Source organism: Marmota monax, unplaced genomic scaffold (assembly GCF_021218885.2).
Source record: "Marmota monax isolate L192 unplaced genomic scaffold, Marmota_monax_Labrador192_F-V1.1 WCK01_AAM20220418_F8-fsc00006, whole genome shotgun sequence".
In the NCBI taxonomy this organism is placed as follows: Eukaryota; Metazoa; Chordata; class Mammalia; order Rodentia; family Sciuridae; genus Marmota; species Marmota monax.
The window spans coordinates 5546268-5562851 of record NW_026693712.1 but is presented as its reverse complement, the minus strand read 5'-3'; the positions used below and the strand labels follow the sequence as shown (position 1 = coordinate 5562851).

Here is a 16584-nt window from a genome sequence, read left to right as displayed (position 1 = left end):
AGTAGATCTGCTTTGCCTGTTACTTTATCTCCACCATAAGGCCGCTTTCATGGTAAGGACTAGCCAGGGCAGTGATGGGGGAAATTTTCTAGAAGTTAATTACCAGGTGCCTATCTGGGATGTGACGGGATTTTCTCTCTTCCTTCCTACCTTCCCTTTTTACCATCCCCAATGTTCTACAGGATTAAGACAGTATTTGATAAAACAAAGAAATGGAGACTTAGTTAGCCATAATAACACATCTGAAGTGTGAGGAGGTGATAGTTGGCTTAGAAATGTTCCACTCTTAACAAAAGGGAATGATTAATGCTTACTCTCAGAAATACAATGTAAAGAAGTGTCAACCCTAAGCATCATTGTAGTGTCAGGAACTGTGGTCAGGACATGGACATTGAGCTAGGACATCAAGCTGGGGACAGAGAAGATAGTGAATTTTGACCAAGAAGATCATGGGGTTTAGAGAGGTGAGAAGAGAGGACCAGAAAGAAAAATTTTCTGAAGTGGACTGAGGGGCTGAGGTCAACAGGGCATAGAAATGTTTTGAACTGTTTTCTGGGGTAGGAGCATATTCATGATCAGTGAGGTGTAAGTTAGTTTCATTTCTGATATTGAACTGCATCTGTATGCATTTGCAGCTATTACATGTGAAACTAAGGTTATACAAAAATATGGGAAGAGTGTAGCTCAGTATGAAAATAGAAACTACTGGTAACACACAGTTTTTTGTTTTGTTTGTTGTACTGAACCTCATAGTCATTATATAGCTCAAATACTTCCTTTTTAAAAAATCAAGTTTGGACCCTGCCTTGCCTTGTAGGTAGGTAGCCAGGATCCACCATCAGACTATATACTAATTAAATGATATAGGAGACTCATCCTGGTTCACAAAGAGCAATTCTCCTTCTGAGCATTGTCCATTAGTCTGGAAGCAAAAGTGTAATAGCTCTGTGTGAGGCCAGCCCCAACCTATTATCTTAAACTGAAGTTCCTGGAACATGCTAACCAGAATACCATCTGTGTTTCTTAAAATACGTATTCCTGAACCACATTCCATAAGCCAGGAGTGTACTCTCTTACTGATCATGCTTGCTTGGTAAATATGAAAACCTCTACTAAAGCAATGCTCACTAGGTTGACCCCATGCTTACTCACTTTTTAAAATTTCCCATTTCTTATTATAATCATCCTTACATTCAAGAAGACACCCGTGTCTATAAACTTCTGGCTAATAAAAGTTGGGATTCTTGTGTTCCCTCTATTTCTAACATGTATGACTGTTCCTGGAAGACAGAAGAGTTTAGACGAATATTTGTTTAATAGGTAAATTGAAGAAGCAACAGTTCAGTTCTACTTGTGAGAGAGCTATATTTGTTTGCTTGAGTAAGAATGGTAAGAATCAAGTACTAATATCTTTCTCAATGTTAATGTCTAGTTGCTCCCCTTGGGTGGGAAATAGTTCATTTGAATGGAATGGATGGAAAAGGACTATGATATGATCCCTCTAACCTGTTAATCACAGGGTAGCTTTCCTTTGCCCATGCTCTATTTTTCTTGCTATTATTTTGTGCTGCTCACAACGACGTGGTACAATCATAATAGAAAAGTGTATTTTGCTTTGGTCTTAGTCCTTTTTCCTAAGGGAAAAATCAGTATTGTGTGTTTTTCCAGGGAGATGCTGTCCCAGAATGCTTTTCCCAAAGGACTATGGCTCTGATTCATCTATTTTTTTTTAAAATGCTTTAGGTTTATTTTATTTCTACTATTTGTTAATGTTAATAAAATGTATACCATAAAGAAATAAACTTCAGAGGACATAAAGCACATACCTGGGGGCTACCAACTCTGTTAGCAAAGGTTCTGTTCCTCAGCACTCAAACACCTCCAGCTGAAGTTGGCTCTCCATGACAACTTTCTGTTCACAACAGAGCTACACACCAGGACAGGATGGGTGCCACCCTTCCTTGCAGTGTGACAAATATTTGGTAAGAAGATAATGCTAAATTCTTTCACCACTTGTCTAGTTTTGTTACTAGGAATGTCTAAAAGGATAGTATTCTATAGCTCTGTGGATTATGTGACTACTACTGTCTGCAGAGGAAATATTTAGTGTTTGTTTCTGAATAAACCTTTTTTGTTTTGTTTTTTTTCTAATATGAACATTATAGGAACCATGAACTTGAACTTGAATTTGTCAGTGAGGAGACTACTTGGGTTCTGGACTTTACCTTGAGGATACTTAATAAACTTTTATTGTTTTTCTTTATCCTAATCAGAGACCATAGGAGGGATGCTATGATTAAAGAAAATTGGGGTTTCTTCTAAACATTCTGAAGAGTTTTCCTCCTTTTGGGAAACATGGGGCTCCCATTTGTCTTCCAGCTGCTGAATTATCCTTTCCTTCTCCTCCAACTCTTCTTCCAACTCAGTGATCTTCTCTGTCTGAAAGGAAAGCTGGGTCGACAGTTCCATGATGAGGCTAATTTTCCTATCACTCTCTTCCATAGGAGGGAGACCACCACAGAACTCTTCTTCTGACAAGTTGTCTTCTAGAGCAAACAAGAAAAGGAAAGTGTGAGCAGTTTTAACTGGAGCTTCTAGAATTCAAAGACAGGAAACATGAAAAAACTTCATTTCTCACGTTCTCAAAAGAGAACACAGATGTTGTGTCATCTGGCCAGAGAGTTTGAGGATGGAAGGGACCAATTTCGGGTGCTTGTGAAAAAACTTGGAAGCCTCTTGAGAGTAAGGAGGATCATACTTGCAAAGTTTTTTTTAATTTTTTTTTAATTCATATGCATTTATTTTCAACTAACCATGGGAATGAGCCATCCTTGAAAATCCTAAGTTTCATGTTATCCTTTTCCCTAAAAACCTTTCACAAGAGCTACAATCAAGTAGAAATATGCTTCAAATTAAAGTTTTATTCAACTGAAAACAAAACAACTTGCCATTGTCCCTTCTGGGGAAAATGATAATGAGAAAAGACTAGACTCTCAACCCAAGTCAGCTTTAGAGTTGGCAGGGGTCCAGTTTGAGGTAATCCAGGAAACTCTGTTTGCATGGTAAATCCCACAGATATTCAATTCTTTCATTTCTGAAGGCTTTATGGCATTTAAAATAGAAAATTCCCCTGGACATAAAAAATCTTACCTGTTATCAATTTCTATCAGCTAACCCCTCAAATAAAGATAAGATCTGATAATACTAAAGATAATAAAGATAAGAATAAGAAGTTTAAGAGAGGCTCTAAGAAAGAGATAAAAGATTAGTGATTGTCCGCAGGGTGTTCTGCAAAACAAGTCTCAGTAGCCCTTCCAAAAAATTTGCTCCTCAAAATGAACCCCATCTTATTAGACCTAAGCAGTACCATCCCTCATTATCACTCTTCTTTTGAAATTTATACTATTAAATTCCTTTGGGAAAACATTCAAAGGATGTCAAGAGCTTGGGTATCACTTTAGAAGCAATGGAACCCTATCATATGAATAAACCTGACATAAGACTTTGACACTTGATTGCTATAATTGAAGGTCTAATATTTACTCCAGTCCAGTGAAAACAATTCCCAGAGCTACACCTGGGAGAAACACTACTCTCAGTCCCAAATACAGAAGCCTGCTACTGTCATATACCCATGTACCTGATAAAAATGGGGCATTTTTGTTGGGTGGTGCTTGCTTCCTCAGCAAATAAAACTAATGGGCTGTCATCACTTTCTCAGGGATTCACTAAAAGAAGCTTGAGCATTACATAACACAGTCTGCAGAGTCCTTTTGGTTGCCCAAAAATGATAAGAGGAGACATCAGGCCATTCTCTGCTCTTAGAAATTATTAACAATTTCTAAATTTAAGATGACTTGAGGGAAAATTTTGTTCTGATTATATGAAATTCTAATGCTATATTGAGGAGATAGTGGTTTGAGTAACTTTCTTAGAGAGAAATGAAAAAAAAAAATCTCAAACGTCAAAGGAGTGTTTAGTTCATTGCCTTTGCAATAGGCATGTGCTTTCCAGGGTGGGAGAGGGAGTCTATATGGTGGGGGATTTTCCTTGTCTGCTGATATGCCAGGGCCTCCCTCACCTTTTCTTTCACCTGGCCAGAGCTGTGCTATCACTACGGTAGCCACATTAAGCTACTGAATGTGGCTAGTCTGAATAAAGATGTACTATAAATGTAAAATCCATATTTGATTTAGAAGATCTAGTTTGAAAGAAAAAAACTGAGAAGTATCTTTTAAATTTTTTGTGTTGTTCATGTATTAAACTAACAACGTTTTAGATATATTGTGTTAAATGAGATAGATTAATGAAACTTCTTCACTCACATGTTCTAACTTTTTGAAAATGTGGCTATTAGAAACTTTAAAATGTGTGGTTTGCATTTGTAGCACTCATTATATTCCTGTTTGATAGTCCTGGGCTAGCATTTGCTTTTTTTTATTTGGTATCAGGAATTGAACCCAGGGGAGCTTAATCCCTGAGCCACATCCCCAGCCTCTTTTAAAAATATATATTTTATTTACAGACAGGGTCTCTCCGAGTTGCAAAGTGCCTTCTATTCTGCTGAGGCTGGCTTTGAACTCATGATCCTCCTGCCTCAGCCTCTCTAGTTGCTGGGATTACAGGAGTGCATCACTGCGCCTGGCTGGCATTTCCTTTTGAAAGAATACTCCCCTAGCCCAGAGGGACATGTTACTTGTAGACACACAGATCTAGTTAACCTGCACAGATGTTTATTGGGAGGGAGGGTTGCTGGTTCTCAACCACAGATTGTTTTTCTGTGACCCATGTAAATCTAAGCTTGAGAATATGGGGTTTCATGGACTGAAATAAGTTTCATCAGGAGTAGAAAGAAAAAATGATAAATTTTGCAGCAAGGTGATGATGGGGAGATGCTGTGGAGAGGAATGGCAGGAGGAGGAAGGCTGGATCTTGGAGCAGTTCAGCGATGGAGAGGGTGTATCAGGAGCTGCTCTCCTTGAATGTGTCTGTTTGCCAGCTTTTGTCATTTCTTTGCACTTGCCTTCAAGTTTTTCTTTCTCTAGCTTTTTGTCTCCTTTCAGGACGTTGTCATTAACTTATATGTGTAATGACATTTGGCCTTTTTTTCCTTTTATTTTTCTTTTAGATAAGGCAAGATAGGTAGAATACTTTGTTCATCTTTTTCAAATTAATTAATTAATTAATTATAATTAGGTATATATGATGGCATATATACCACCATCTTTCCTGCCCCCATGCCCCCTCCCCTCCTCCCTTTTACCCAAAGTTACTCCATTTTTCCTATGCCCACCCCTCACTGTGGATCAGCATCCACTTATCAGAGAGAACATTCGGCCTTTGTTTTTTTGGGATTGGCTTAATTCACTTAGCATGATATTCTCCAACTTCATCCATTTACCTGCAAATACTTTTATTCTCTTTTATTGCTGAGTAATATTTTATTGTGTATATATACCACAGTTTCTTTATCCATCCATCTACTGAAGAGCATCTAGGTTGGTTCCACAGCTTAGCTATTGTGAATTGAGCTGCTATAAACATTGATGTGGCTACATTACCACAATATGCTGTTTTTAAGTCCTTTGGGTATAGACCGAGGAGTAGGATAGCTGGGTCAAATAGTGATTCCATTCCAAGTTTTCTAAGGAATCTCCATGCTGCTTTCCAGATTGGTTGAAGCAATTTGCAGTCCCACCAGCAATGTATGAGTGTGTCTTTTCCCCACATCCTTGCCAACACTCATTGTTGTTTTGTATTCTTGATAACCACAATTCTGACTGGTGAGATAAAATCTTACAGTAGATTTGATATTCATCTTTTTTTTTTAATGATAAAGGAGCAGAACACAGCTGGGAGGTCTTAAGATTAGACCTTAAGATTAGGCAATATAGGCAAAAATATAACTTCTTCCACAAATGATGCTGGGAAAACTGGAAATCCATATGCAGCCATGAAACTAAACCCTTATCTCTCACCATGCACAAAACTCAATTCAAAATGGATCAAGGATCTAGGAATTAGACCAGAGACCTGTGCCTAACAGAAGAAAAAGTAGGTCCAAATCTTCATCATGTCGGATTAGGCCCCCACTTCCTCAATAAGACTCCTAAAGTGAAAGAAATAAAATCAAGAATCAATAAATGGGATGGATTCAAATGGGAAACTAAAAGGCTTCCTCTCAGCAAAAGAAACAATCAATGAGGTAAAAAGAGAGCCTACATTTTGGGAGCAAATTTTTGTCACACTCATATTAGATAAAGCACTAATCTCCAGGATATATAAAGAACTCAAAAAACTTAACAGATATACAAAACAACACAAAACAAAAAACACAAACCAACCCAATCAATAAATGGGCTAAGAAGCTGGACAGACCCTTCTCAGAAGAAGATATATGATTGATCAACAAATATATGAAAAATATTCAACATCTCTAGTAATTGGAGAAATGCAAATTAAACTAAGATTCCATCTCCTGTCAGAATGGCAGTTATCAAGAATACAAACAACAATGAGTGTTGGCAAGGATGTGGGGAAAAGACACACTCATACATTGCTGGTGGGACTGCAAATTGCTTCAACCAATCTGGAAAGCAGTATGGAGATTCTTTAGAAAACTTGGAATGGAACCACCGTTTGACCCAGCTATCCCACTCCTTGGTCTATACCCAAAGGACTTAAAAACAGCATATTGTGGTAATGTAGCCACATCAATGTTTATAGCAGCACAATTCACAATAGCTAAACTGTGGAACCAACCTAGATGCTCTTCAGCAGATGGATGGATAAAGAAACTGTGGTATATATATACAATGAAATTACTCAGCAATAAAAGAGAATAAAAGTATTTGCAGGTAAATGGATGAAGTTGGAGAATATCATGCTAAGTGAATTAAGCCAAACCCCCCAAACCAAAGGCCGAATGTTCTCTCTGATAAGTGGATGCTGATCCATAATGAGGGGTAGGCATGCGAAAAATGGAGTAACTTTGGGATAAAGGCAGGGGAGGGGATGGGGCATGAGGGCAGGAAAGATGGTGGAATGAGACGAACATCATTACCCCAGGTACCTGTATGACTGCACATATGGTGCAATGCTACATCGTGTACAACCAGAGCAATGAAAAGTTGTGCTGCAATTGTGTACAATGAATCAAAATGCATTCTGCTGTCATATATACCTAATTAGAGTAAATAAATAAGTAAATTTAAAAATAAAAGGTTAGGCAATGTAGACACCAGGTCCACATTCTCTGTTGAAGAGTGGCAGAGGGAGAAGGTAGCAAAAAATGAGAGGAGAGGCAAGGGCTATTAATCAGCCTGGGATGCTATAAGAAAATATCACATACTGAGGGACTCAGACAAGAGACATTGATTAACCACAGTTCTGGAGGCAGAAAGTCCCAGGTCAGGCTGTAAGGATGGTTGGGTTCTGGTGCAAACTGTTTGGCTTGTAGACAGCTGCCTTCTCTCCATGTCTTCACATGGCAGAAAGACAGAGAAACTGAAAGCTCAATAGTGTCTTTTCTAGTAAGAACACTAATTACATCATGAAGGCCCTGCCCTTATGACCTTATAAGACCCTTTTTACCTTCTACAGGCCCCATCTCCAAATGCCATCACATTGCAGGTCAGGGCTTCAACATATGCATTTGGGTAAGGCCATAATTCAGTCCATGGCACAGGGAGAAAACAATTGGAAAAGTTGGAAACAGGAGAGATGGCATGAGGTTTTTGATTCCCACTGTATTAGTTTTCAAGTGTCCTAATAAAAATTCTGATTAAGAGATAAGCTAAGGAGTATGTATGCCAGAAAGGAAATTTCTTACCCAAGAACATTTTACTCTCAATGATCTCTTTGCACACTTCTGTTCTATTTGTGATATATTACAAATAACCAAGTGTTTTAAACTCTTTAACAAAGTGGGAGACTCCAAGTGTGTCCCATCCTATATGTGTTGGAAATTCTCTCAACCCCAATGAGTTTTTAGAACTCTGTCATCAACTGTCACTCTGCTCCTCCATCATTGGGTCTCTCTCCTTTGAAATAAGAAGGCACATATGTCCCTGAAGTTCTGACAGCTCACAAGGCCCAAAACTCAAAGGCCTACAGTCTTCCCTGGACTTTCCCTGGCAGCTCAGATAGTGTTACCACGTGGTGGCTGCCTGAACATAGAGGTCCTGCCATCTGACTAGGTACACTCAGATTTAACCCTATACCCAGAGGCTTCAGAAGACCCAGACATAAGAAAGGCCCTTAGACCTGTGAGAGAAATGATTAGCCACAATCAGGATGTGAACTTGTCATACTTACAGAGATTTTTTTATATGCATACATGATTTTTCATTATTTCCCTTCTATCTGCCTGCACATTAACTAGATGTTAAAGCTGAGGATGTAGCTGAGTGGTAAAGCACTTGCCTAGCATGCACAAAGCCCTAGGTTCCCCCACAAGCAGAGAGAGAGAGAGAGAGAGAGAGAGAGAGAGAGAGACAGTTGTGAGAATGAGGAGAATAAGAGTTTAGGGTCATAGCAAAGGGGATACAAGAAACAGGTACTAGAAATTGAGGAGGTTTAAAAAATTTAAGAAGAGGACAGACAATAGGACTATTCAGCTTGCAGATGGACCAGGCCATGCTCACTTTTCTATAACAGCCTTGAAAGACCAAAGGCCCAGAAGAAATTGCAACATTTGCCTTTGGCCATTTCTAGTTTCCCATTCTCTATAACCTCAAAACCTTTATGTTCGTAGCAAAGTGCCACATGAGAATTAGATAAAAAATTATTACTAACAACTAATAGCAGAGATCATTGTAATAGCAGAGGTAATTGTAGTTTGAGGAGTAGCTTAGCATCTGAGAGTTGGAGTGCATTTTGGGGACAATCAGGTCTTGCCTGCCACCCAGTACAGGAATTATTTCTACAACATCTCTATGATGCTTTTCTAATCAAGTTACTCTTAGTCACTGGGATCCCTCGTGCACTTTATATATTGGTTGTCAAGTTGTAGTCAATGGATAAAATCTGCATTTTTGTCATCATTGCAGGGGCCAGCTGTTATAGAGACAACTAACAGGTAGAAAGCTGATGGACAGATGTGAAGGAGAGTAGGGAGCAACCTGTTGCTAATAAGAAAAAGAACACATGGTATCACATTTGGTCAAAAGACCCAGAACACGTGAAAACATTACTTTGTGAGTTGAGGAAGTTAATAGCTTTCTATAGGCAGTGATATAGTGTTGAAAGGTGACCCAGGGAATGGCAGGAAGGGAAATTTTTAGATTTTCTAAATACTTCTTTGTAAAGATCCCTGTACCAGTGCCACACAAAAGTGTGCACTGAGCAAAGAAATCCTGAAAGCCATTGGTCTAGCTTCTGAATCAAATACCTCAAGGAATAGGAAAAACACATGTGCCCTGATTGTGAGTCTCCTCCACAGACATCCTTTGGTTCATTCATTCATGCAGTAATTAATGATCAGGCCCCTGGACACAGAGAATAAGCTGCAACATTGGCCCCTGCAGTGGTAAGCTCCACCATGGGGCATGGGAGAGGCTGCCCTAAGTGAGGCCCTAAAGGACATTCACAATTAGCCTACACAAACACCTCTGCTGGGTACTCACTCCTGAAAGTTTACTTTTCTCTCTGCCTTTCAAGCGGATGACCAAGGCTGCCAAGTGTTTACTCAATACTAAAGACTCTTACCGGTGAGGTGATTACATACCTCATTCCACCAGAGCCACCCAGGATTATTATTTGGCCTAAGGCTCCATCAGCCTCCTCTGTACAAATGTCCATCACTCTGACTCACTTCATGCTGCTTTTGAAAGCTGTGTATATTATCAACAACCACCAGGAAGTCCAGCTTCATCTCTTGTCACACTTGGGCTTGCAAGTTGGCACATCCTTATAAATACATCCCTCCCCGCTTGAATAACAAATAAAACAACACAAATCTTCCTGGTTTTCTGTCCTTCTCAATGGACCTTTTTTGGCTAAAGGTAGTTCTCTGAATTAGATGATTCACTTATTTGTTTTGTATGCTTGTAGTCCCAATAATTTGCCTCCTGAAACTCAAACTAGTATTATGTATTGAAGTTTTTCTCCATCCTCCCTCTTCAATGTTTTTATTTGTACAATAAGACCAGTCTCTATAGTGCCAAGTGACTGACTTCAACTTCAATTTCCTTTCACTATTGTTGTAAATACTTAGAACACATAAAGTTGGCATGTGTTAATTGGCTTGGGAAAAAAAACAACAACAACAACATACAACACTACAAGAATGGATTTGGTTGATAAATAAGCTTTGTCACTTAAAAAATGTAGTGTGATGTTTGTTAGAAATTTTTGATATCATAGTATAATGACAATCAGTTTTATAACAGGATTATGTTTTAGAGGAATAATGTGAAATGCAGTTGCAAACTAGATAGAATTTATGTTTCTAGCTTAAAATATCAAACCTATGAGCTTAAAAATATCTGTTTGTTTTCATAAATATCTTGGAAGGGAACAAATACTTAGTCCATATCATAATAGAAAAGTTACAGCCCTGAGGACATGATGCTTAGAGCTCCTGAAAGCAGCAGATCAGAGAACCTCTAGAATACCCAAGGAAAAGAAAACACTTAGGAAAAGTCAGGGCAAGAGAGATTGTGAGGGAAGCAGTATTGCTTAACATTCTTCGGGGTCTCAAGCAGATGTAGCATCCACCGGCCTCAGGCTGCTATAACAAAACATTGTAGACTGGGTAATTTATAAACAAAAGAAACTTATTCTCACCACAGAAACTTATTCTCACAGTTCCTGAGTCTGAGAAGTCCAAACAATGGTGCTAGCAGGCTCAATGTCTGGTGGGGATCCACCCCTCGTAGATGGCACCTTCTAGCTGTCCTTACCTGGTAGGAAGGCTAACAGGCTCCCTCAAACCTCTTTTAGAAGGACAATGATCCTATTCAGGAGAGGTCTGTCCTCATGACCTACTCACATCCTAAAGGCGGCACCTCTTAATAGCAACACATTGTTGATTAGATTTCAGATAAATTTTAGAGGGACATAAACATTCAGAGAATAGCAGTATAATATAGTCTCCAGAACCAGAGTGAGAGGTCTCACTGATGTTTGGACACTTTGAGGACTTGGTTAGTGGTGAGGTTACCATGTAGGATGAAAAGCACTCATCTAAAACTGCAAGTATCATTTAAGTTCAAGTGGCAGTTAGATGGCTTTCTCTGCAAGACGTGCAAGAGCTAAACAGACCAAGGGAACTGCAGAATATTATTATTATTTGGTACTGGGGATTGAACCAGGACACTTTACCACTAAATTTAAAACATCCCTATATATAACTCAGCTGTATCCCCCAGTCCTTATTTTTTGAAACAAGGCTTTACTAAGTTGCTTAGAACCTCAGCCTCAGCTAAGTTTCGGAGGCTGGCTTTGAACTTGAGATCCTCCTCAGCCTCCTGAGTCATATGGAACTCCAGCGAATGCCCAGTGGGAACTACAGATTTATATCTTCCTTCTTATGCATATTCAGAGGCATGTAATCAACTCAATGTCCATGCTTTTCATTTATTGAATACTAATTCCCCATATATAGAGTTGAAGTTTTGCAATATCTTCATATCTGTTCATCTTTTCTCTGCTACTTTGGTTTGGTTTCAATTCTTATACAGACAATTCCCATTATAATATAAGTTAGGCCTTGATACTTTTTTCCTAATACCCTTCAATGACTTTTCATCTCAAACAGACTAAAACCCCAAATGCTTACAATGACCTTCAAGACTCTGTTTGGTCTGGGTTCCCCTTTACCTCCCTGACACGTCTCCTATTCCTCCTCTTTAGAGCAAATCTAGCATTTACTTTGCTACATTGCCACCACCCTTATTACTATTCATAACGAAGCATGTTCCTGACCCAGAGCTTTACATTTGTTATTTTCTCTGCCTGGACAGTTAGTTATACTCCTGTTGCATATATGGTTAGGTGCCTCAATTCCTTCGGGTCATCACTTTCCAAAGCTACCTTCATACAATGAAATCTTCCCTGGCTATCCTACTTACAGTTTCAACCCATCCCCCATGGATGAACACTTTAAATCCCTGTTTCCTGCTTTAAGTTTACTGAGATACTATATTTGACCCCTTTTATATTTTATTTTTGTCTTGTTTGTACTTTTACCCCCATGAAGGCAAAGCTACTTGAATGTTTTGTTTGGTACTATATCCCCTGTGCCTAAACTAGCACATGGAGTATAGTAGTACTGTTATAGTTTGGATGTGAGGTGTCTCCCAAAAGCTCACATGTGAGACAATGCAAGAAGGTTCAGAAGCGAAATGACTGGATTGTGAGAGTTTTAACCCAATCAGTGAATTAATCCTCTGATAGGGATTAACTGAGTGGTAACTGAAGTGGTAGGATGTGGGTGGAGGAGGTGGGAATTGGGGCATGGCTTTGGGTATATATTTGTATCTGGCCAGTCTCTTTCTGCTTCCTGATCACCATGTGAGCTGTTTCACTCTGCTACACTCTTCCACTATCATGTCCTGCATCACTTCAAGGAATGGAGCCAGCTGTCTATGGATCGAGACCTTTCAAACCATGAATTGCTAAATAAACCTTTCCTCCTCTACAGTTATTCTGGTCAGGTCTTTCAGTTGCAGCAGTGAAAGAGCTGACTAAAACAAGTATTTATTTGTCAAGTGAATAAATGTATGAAAATTAAGTGCAAATATAATTCAAAATCACCATAGAAAGGGTCAATCAATTGGTGTATCATTAGGATGATACCTAGGTTTCCCTCTGGGAATGTTTTTTTCTTCAAACAAAGCTTTTCATTACTGCATTAAAATAATAACAACAACAATAATAATAAACAACTGTTGTGATTGCATAACAATGCATGTAACATCTCTTGAGTTTATGTTTTTTGGATAAAAAATGCAAAAGTTAGAGTAGGGATGCCCTAGACTTGTTCCAGATCTATGTTCTATAAGCTATAAACATGGTACTTCAAACCTGGCCCCTGGGAGGCTTTGACAATATGGGGAACCCAAGGCCTTGCCTCTGATAAATGTAGAAAAATGCCCAGGAATCCATATATTCATAAAAATTCCCGGATAATTCTTTTGTTGTTGCTGCAGTACTGGGGATTGAATCCAGGACTGCTAGGAAAACATTTTATCACTGAGCCATATCCCCACCCCGTGCCCCCTTTTTTTACTTTATTTTGAGTCTCCCTAACTCACTCAGAATGGCCTCAAACTTTCAACCCTTCTGCCTCAGCCTCCTGAATGGCTGGAATTGAGGGTGTGTGCGGGCATTACCTTACTGGACTTCCCCTAGTAATTCTGATAATCAGCCAACTTTGTACAATTGAATTTCTGCTGACTTACAAGAGGCATTATAAACCAACCTTTGGCTAAATCCTAAAGGGTAGGCCAGAAATCCAGGCACGCCTCTTCTTAACAAGGCTACAGTACCAAGCTGGAGGAGAGAGATCACATCCATTCTACTCTGCAAGCCTCTCTGGCTACTTGACAAGGCTCTGCCTGTAAATGTTAGTAGCTGACTAAACACACCCATGGTCCTCACAGCCCCTCCCCTTGTTTAATTAGCTTATATCCCAGAAACATCTTGCCAGTTCTAACTTGGCTAAATTATCTCCAGAACATCCAGAGAAAATGAGTGTTTGAGGGTTTGTTGTTTTTGCTTCCGTTTCTGTTTTAGTGGAGGAACGGATACATTTCCTTTTAAGCTGGTCTGCAGAGAAGTCTCATTTTTCCATGAGAAATGGATGGAAAGAGAGGGTGAATGGAGGGAGAGGACAGGAGGGTCACACCTCACGTGGAGGCACGGGTACTCTCCAGCATCCACAAAGGTTGAAGAACTACTTCCACCACTCGGGGAGTAAGTGAATCCCTTCTGAAGATCTGAAGCTTGGGCCTTCTGCTTAGGGTTTGCTGGATTCAGCTGATATGCATATGCTCCAGAATACCAATAAAAACATATCAGAAACAAGCATGAATACCTTGGTGCCAGCACAAGGAAGAGTGGTGGGTGGTGCCTGTGTGGAATAGCAAGTGATAATGTATCAAAATGATGCCAAAAACTAGAATGGGCTGCTGTGGGACCCCAGAACATGCCCATCAGAAATATATTTCTTTGGCATATTTCAAGATGGTTATTCAGAGAAACAGGGTTAACTCAGAAAGGATGTCCTTTTGTAAAATAATTTACATCCATGAAGGAAATATATATTAGTAAAGTAAACATCCACTTAATGTAAACAGACTTTTCTATTTTTTATCCTCATTTCTGCTTAGAGAAGATCTTTCCAGAGGAAGAAGAGATTGGGAGTCGGACACTTGGCCTGCGCAGAGACTCCCACAGGTAGCTTTTACCTGGAAGATTCACCTGCCCTCCTCAGCCTTCATAGCCAGATGCCACTTCTTTCCCCCCAAAGCCTAAGCCCATATGTATTTGTTTAACTCTATAAAAGCTCCAACACCCTAGCTCTCCCTTGAGCCTCATGCTTTGTGTATGGCTCTCATGTTTCTGCATATTAATAAATTTGATATTTTTTTCTGTTAATCTGTTGCCAGTCTATTTCATAGGCTAAAAATTATCAAACCTTCAGAGGGAAAAGAGTAAATTCAAAACATCCCTGTGGGAGGTGGGGAGTGTTCATCAGCTATCTTATTACTGGAACAAAATACCTGAGATAATCAAGTTATAACAAGAAAAGTTTTACAGAGCTAACATAATGGTACATGTTTGTAACCTCAGCTGCGTGGGAGGCTGAGGCAGGAGAATTGCTAGTTCAAGGGCAGCCTCAGCAATTTAGCAAGACCTTGTCTCAAAATTTAAATAAATAAATTTAAAAAGGGTTGGTGATGTAGCTCAGTGGTAAAGTTCTCCTTTGTTCAATACCCAATAAGGAAGGAAGAAGGAAGGAAGGAAAAGGAAAGGAGAGGAAAGAAGAAGAAGGAAGAAAGAAGAATGGTTAGGGTCAGAGTTCAGTGGTGCAGCATGTACTTAGAATGTGTGAAGCACCAGGGTTTAATCCCTACCATCAAAACACAAAAACAAACAACAAACAAAATAAAAACTCCTCAAAGGTTTATTATTTTAGCTCATGGTTTTAGAGGCTCTAGTCCATGATTGGTCAGCCTGCTTCTTCTAGGCCTCTGGTAGAGGGAGGGGGCAGCACACCACGGTGGTGGTAGCATGTGGCACAGCAAACTACTCACCTCAAGGCCAGAAAGCAAAAGAGAAAGAATAGGGCCCTGGGAATCAAAATTCCATTCGAGCCCCCCCACCATTACCTCTGCCTCTTACAGTTTCCACCATTTCCCTATAGCACCAAGCTGGAGACCAAGTCTTTACTATGTGGGTCTTGGAGGAACATCTAAGATCCAAACAAGAGCCTTCAGAGAGAAAAGAGTAAATCTAAAATGTCCCTAAAATGGTCCATGGTAGAAGGTTGGAGGACAACCTCATGACCAGACATCACTAGTGGGCAGAGATCAGTGCCGTATTCCATCTTCTATGTGCTCACCGGCAGGGCAAAGGGTTTCACTAGGGTGAGGGTAGGACATCATAGGTAGATTGACTTCATCACACACATTTTGGAACAGAGTTCCTTTCCCACCACTTCAGGATATTTTATAGAAGGGGTTCTTAACAAGATTCAGAGATAACAAATGCTGTTAGTATAATAACATTCCTGAGTTATGCAAAGAAGTCTATCTAGGTAGAAGAAAAAGTTTCTGGAATCTCTCTTGTTTCTTCCAATGAGAAGGACCTGAAATACCCTCCTATAATATGGCTAGCTGGCTTGCTCAAAGAGAATAAAGGGTAAATTGCACTGACCAACAAGTTGGTCAGAAGTCAAGAGGTAAAAATGGACCCTGGCAGGAGGGTCAGGAAATTCAAGGGAGGGAGAGACCTAGGAGATTGTGTGAAAGGACAAAAGAGAGGAGACAATGGATGAAGGCCTGTTTCTGTGCTTATTGAAAAGGCATCAGTAGGGACTCCACGTCAATTGAAGGAATAAAAGTCAAACGAATTTATGTCTTTTGGATTGCACATTGAACTAGAGGATCAAAAGTGAGTCTTTTCCCTGTTTTTCTTCCTGGTGCATGGGGGTTTTATGGGCTACATTATTATGAAATGAGAAGGACTATTTAATTAATGTGTTTGCATTTATTTTCAAAAGATATTCTATTTCTGATGATATATATCATGGAGAAACAAAATGATGCCATAGTAATAAGAGCATTGGTGATGAAGACAATAGAAAGTAGTTCCCCCAACTCCCCTGAGAATGTTGGGATAAAAAGTATCTAATATATATGTATTTTTTAAAAATGAGGATTTTGGCCAGGTACTGTGGCTCACATCTATAATCCCAGCATCTCAAGAGGTGCTGAGATTGCATGTTCAAAGCCAGCCTCTGCAATTAGCAACACCCTAAGCAATTTAGTGAGACCCTCTCTCTAAATAAAATATAAAAAAGACTGGGGATGTGGCTCACTGGTTAAGTGCCTCTGGGTTCAATCCATAGTACCA

General features: G+C 39.5%; 1 protein-coding gene across 2 annotated transcripts in view; it reads right to left on the bottom strand.

The window, feature by feature from the left end:
- Positions 1–2036: 2036 nt before the first annotated feature.
- Ccdc192 (coiled-coil domain containing 192) overlaps positions 2037–16584 on the bottom strand; it is a 200760-nt gene continuing 186212 nt past the window's right edge. For both annotated transcript variants that reach the window (XM_046460444.2, XM_058584214.1), the window contains one exon: positions 2037–2546. In XM_046460444.2, the coding sequence (XP_046316400.1) occupies positions 2266–2546 (281 nt within the window). In that variant the 3' untranslated portion in view covers positions 2037–2265. The remainder of the gene's footprint in view (positions 2547–16584) is intronic.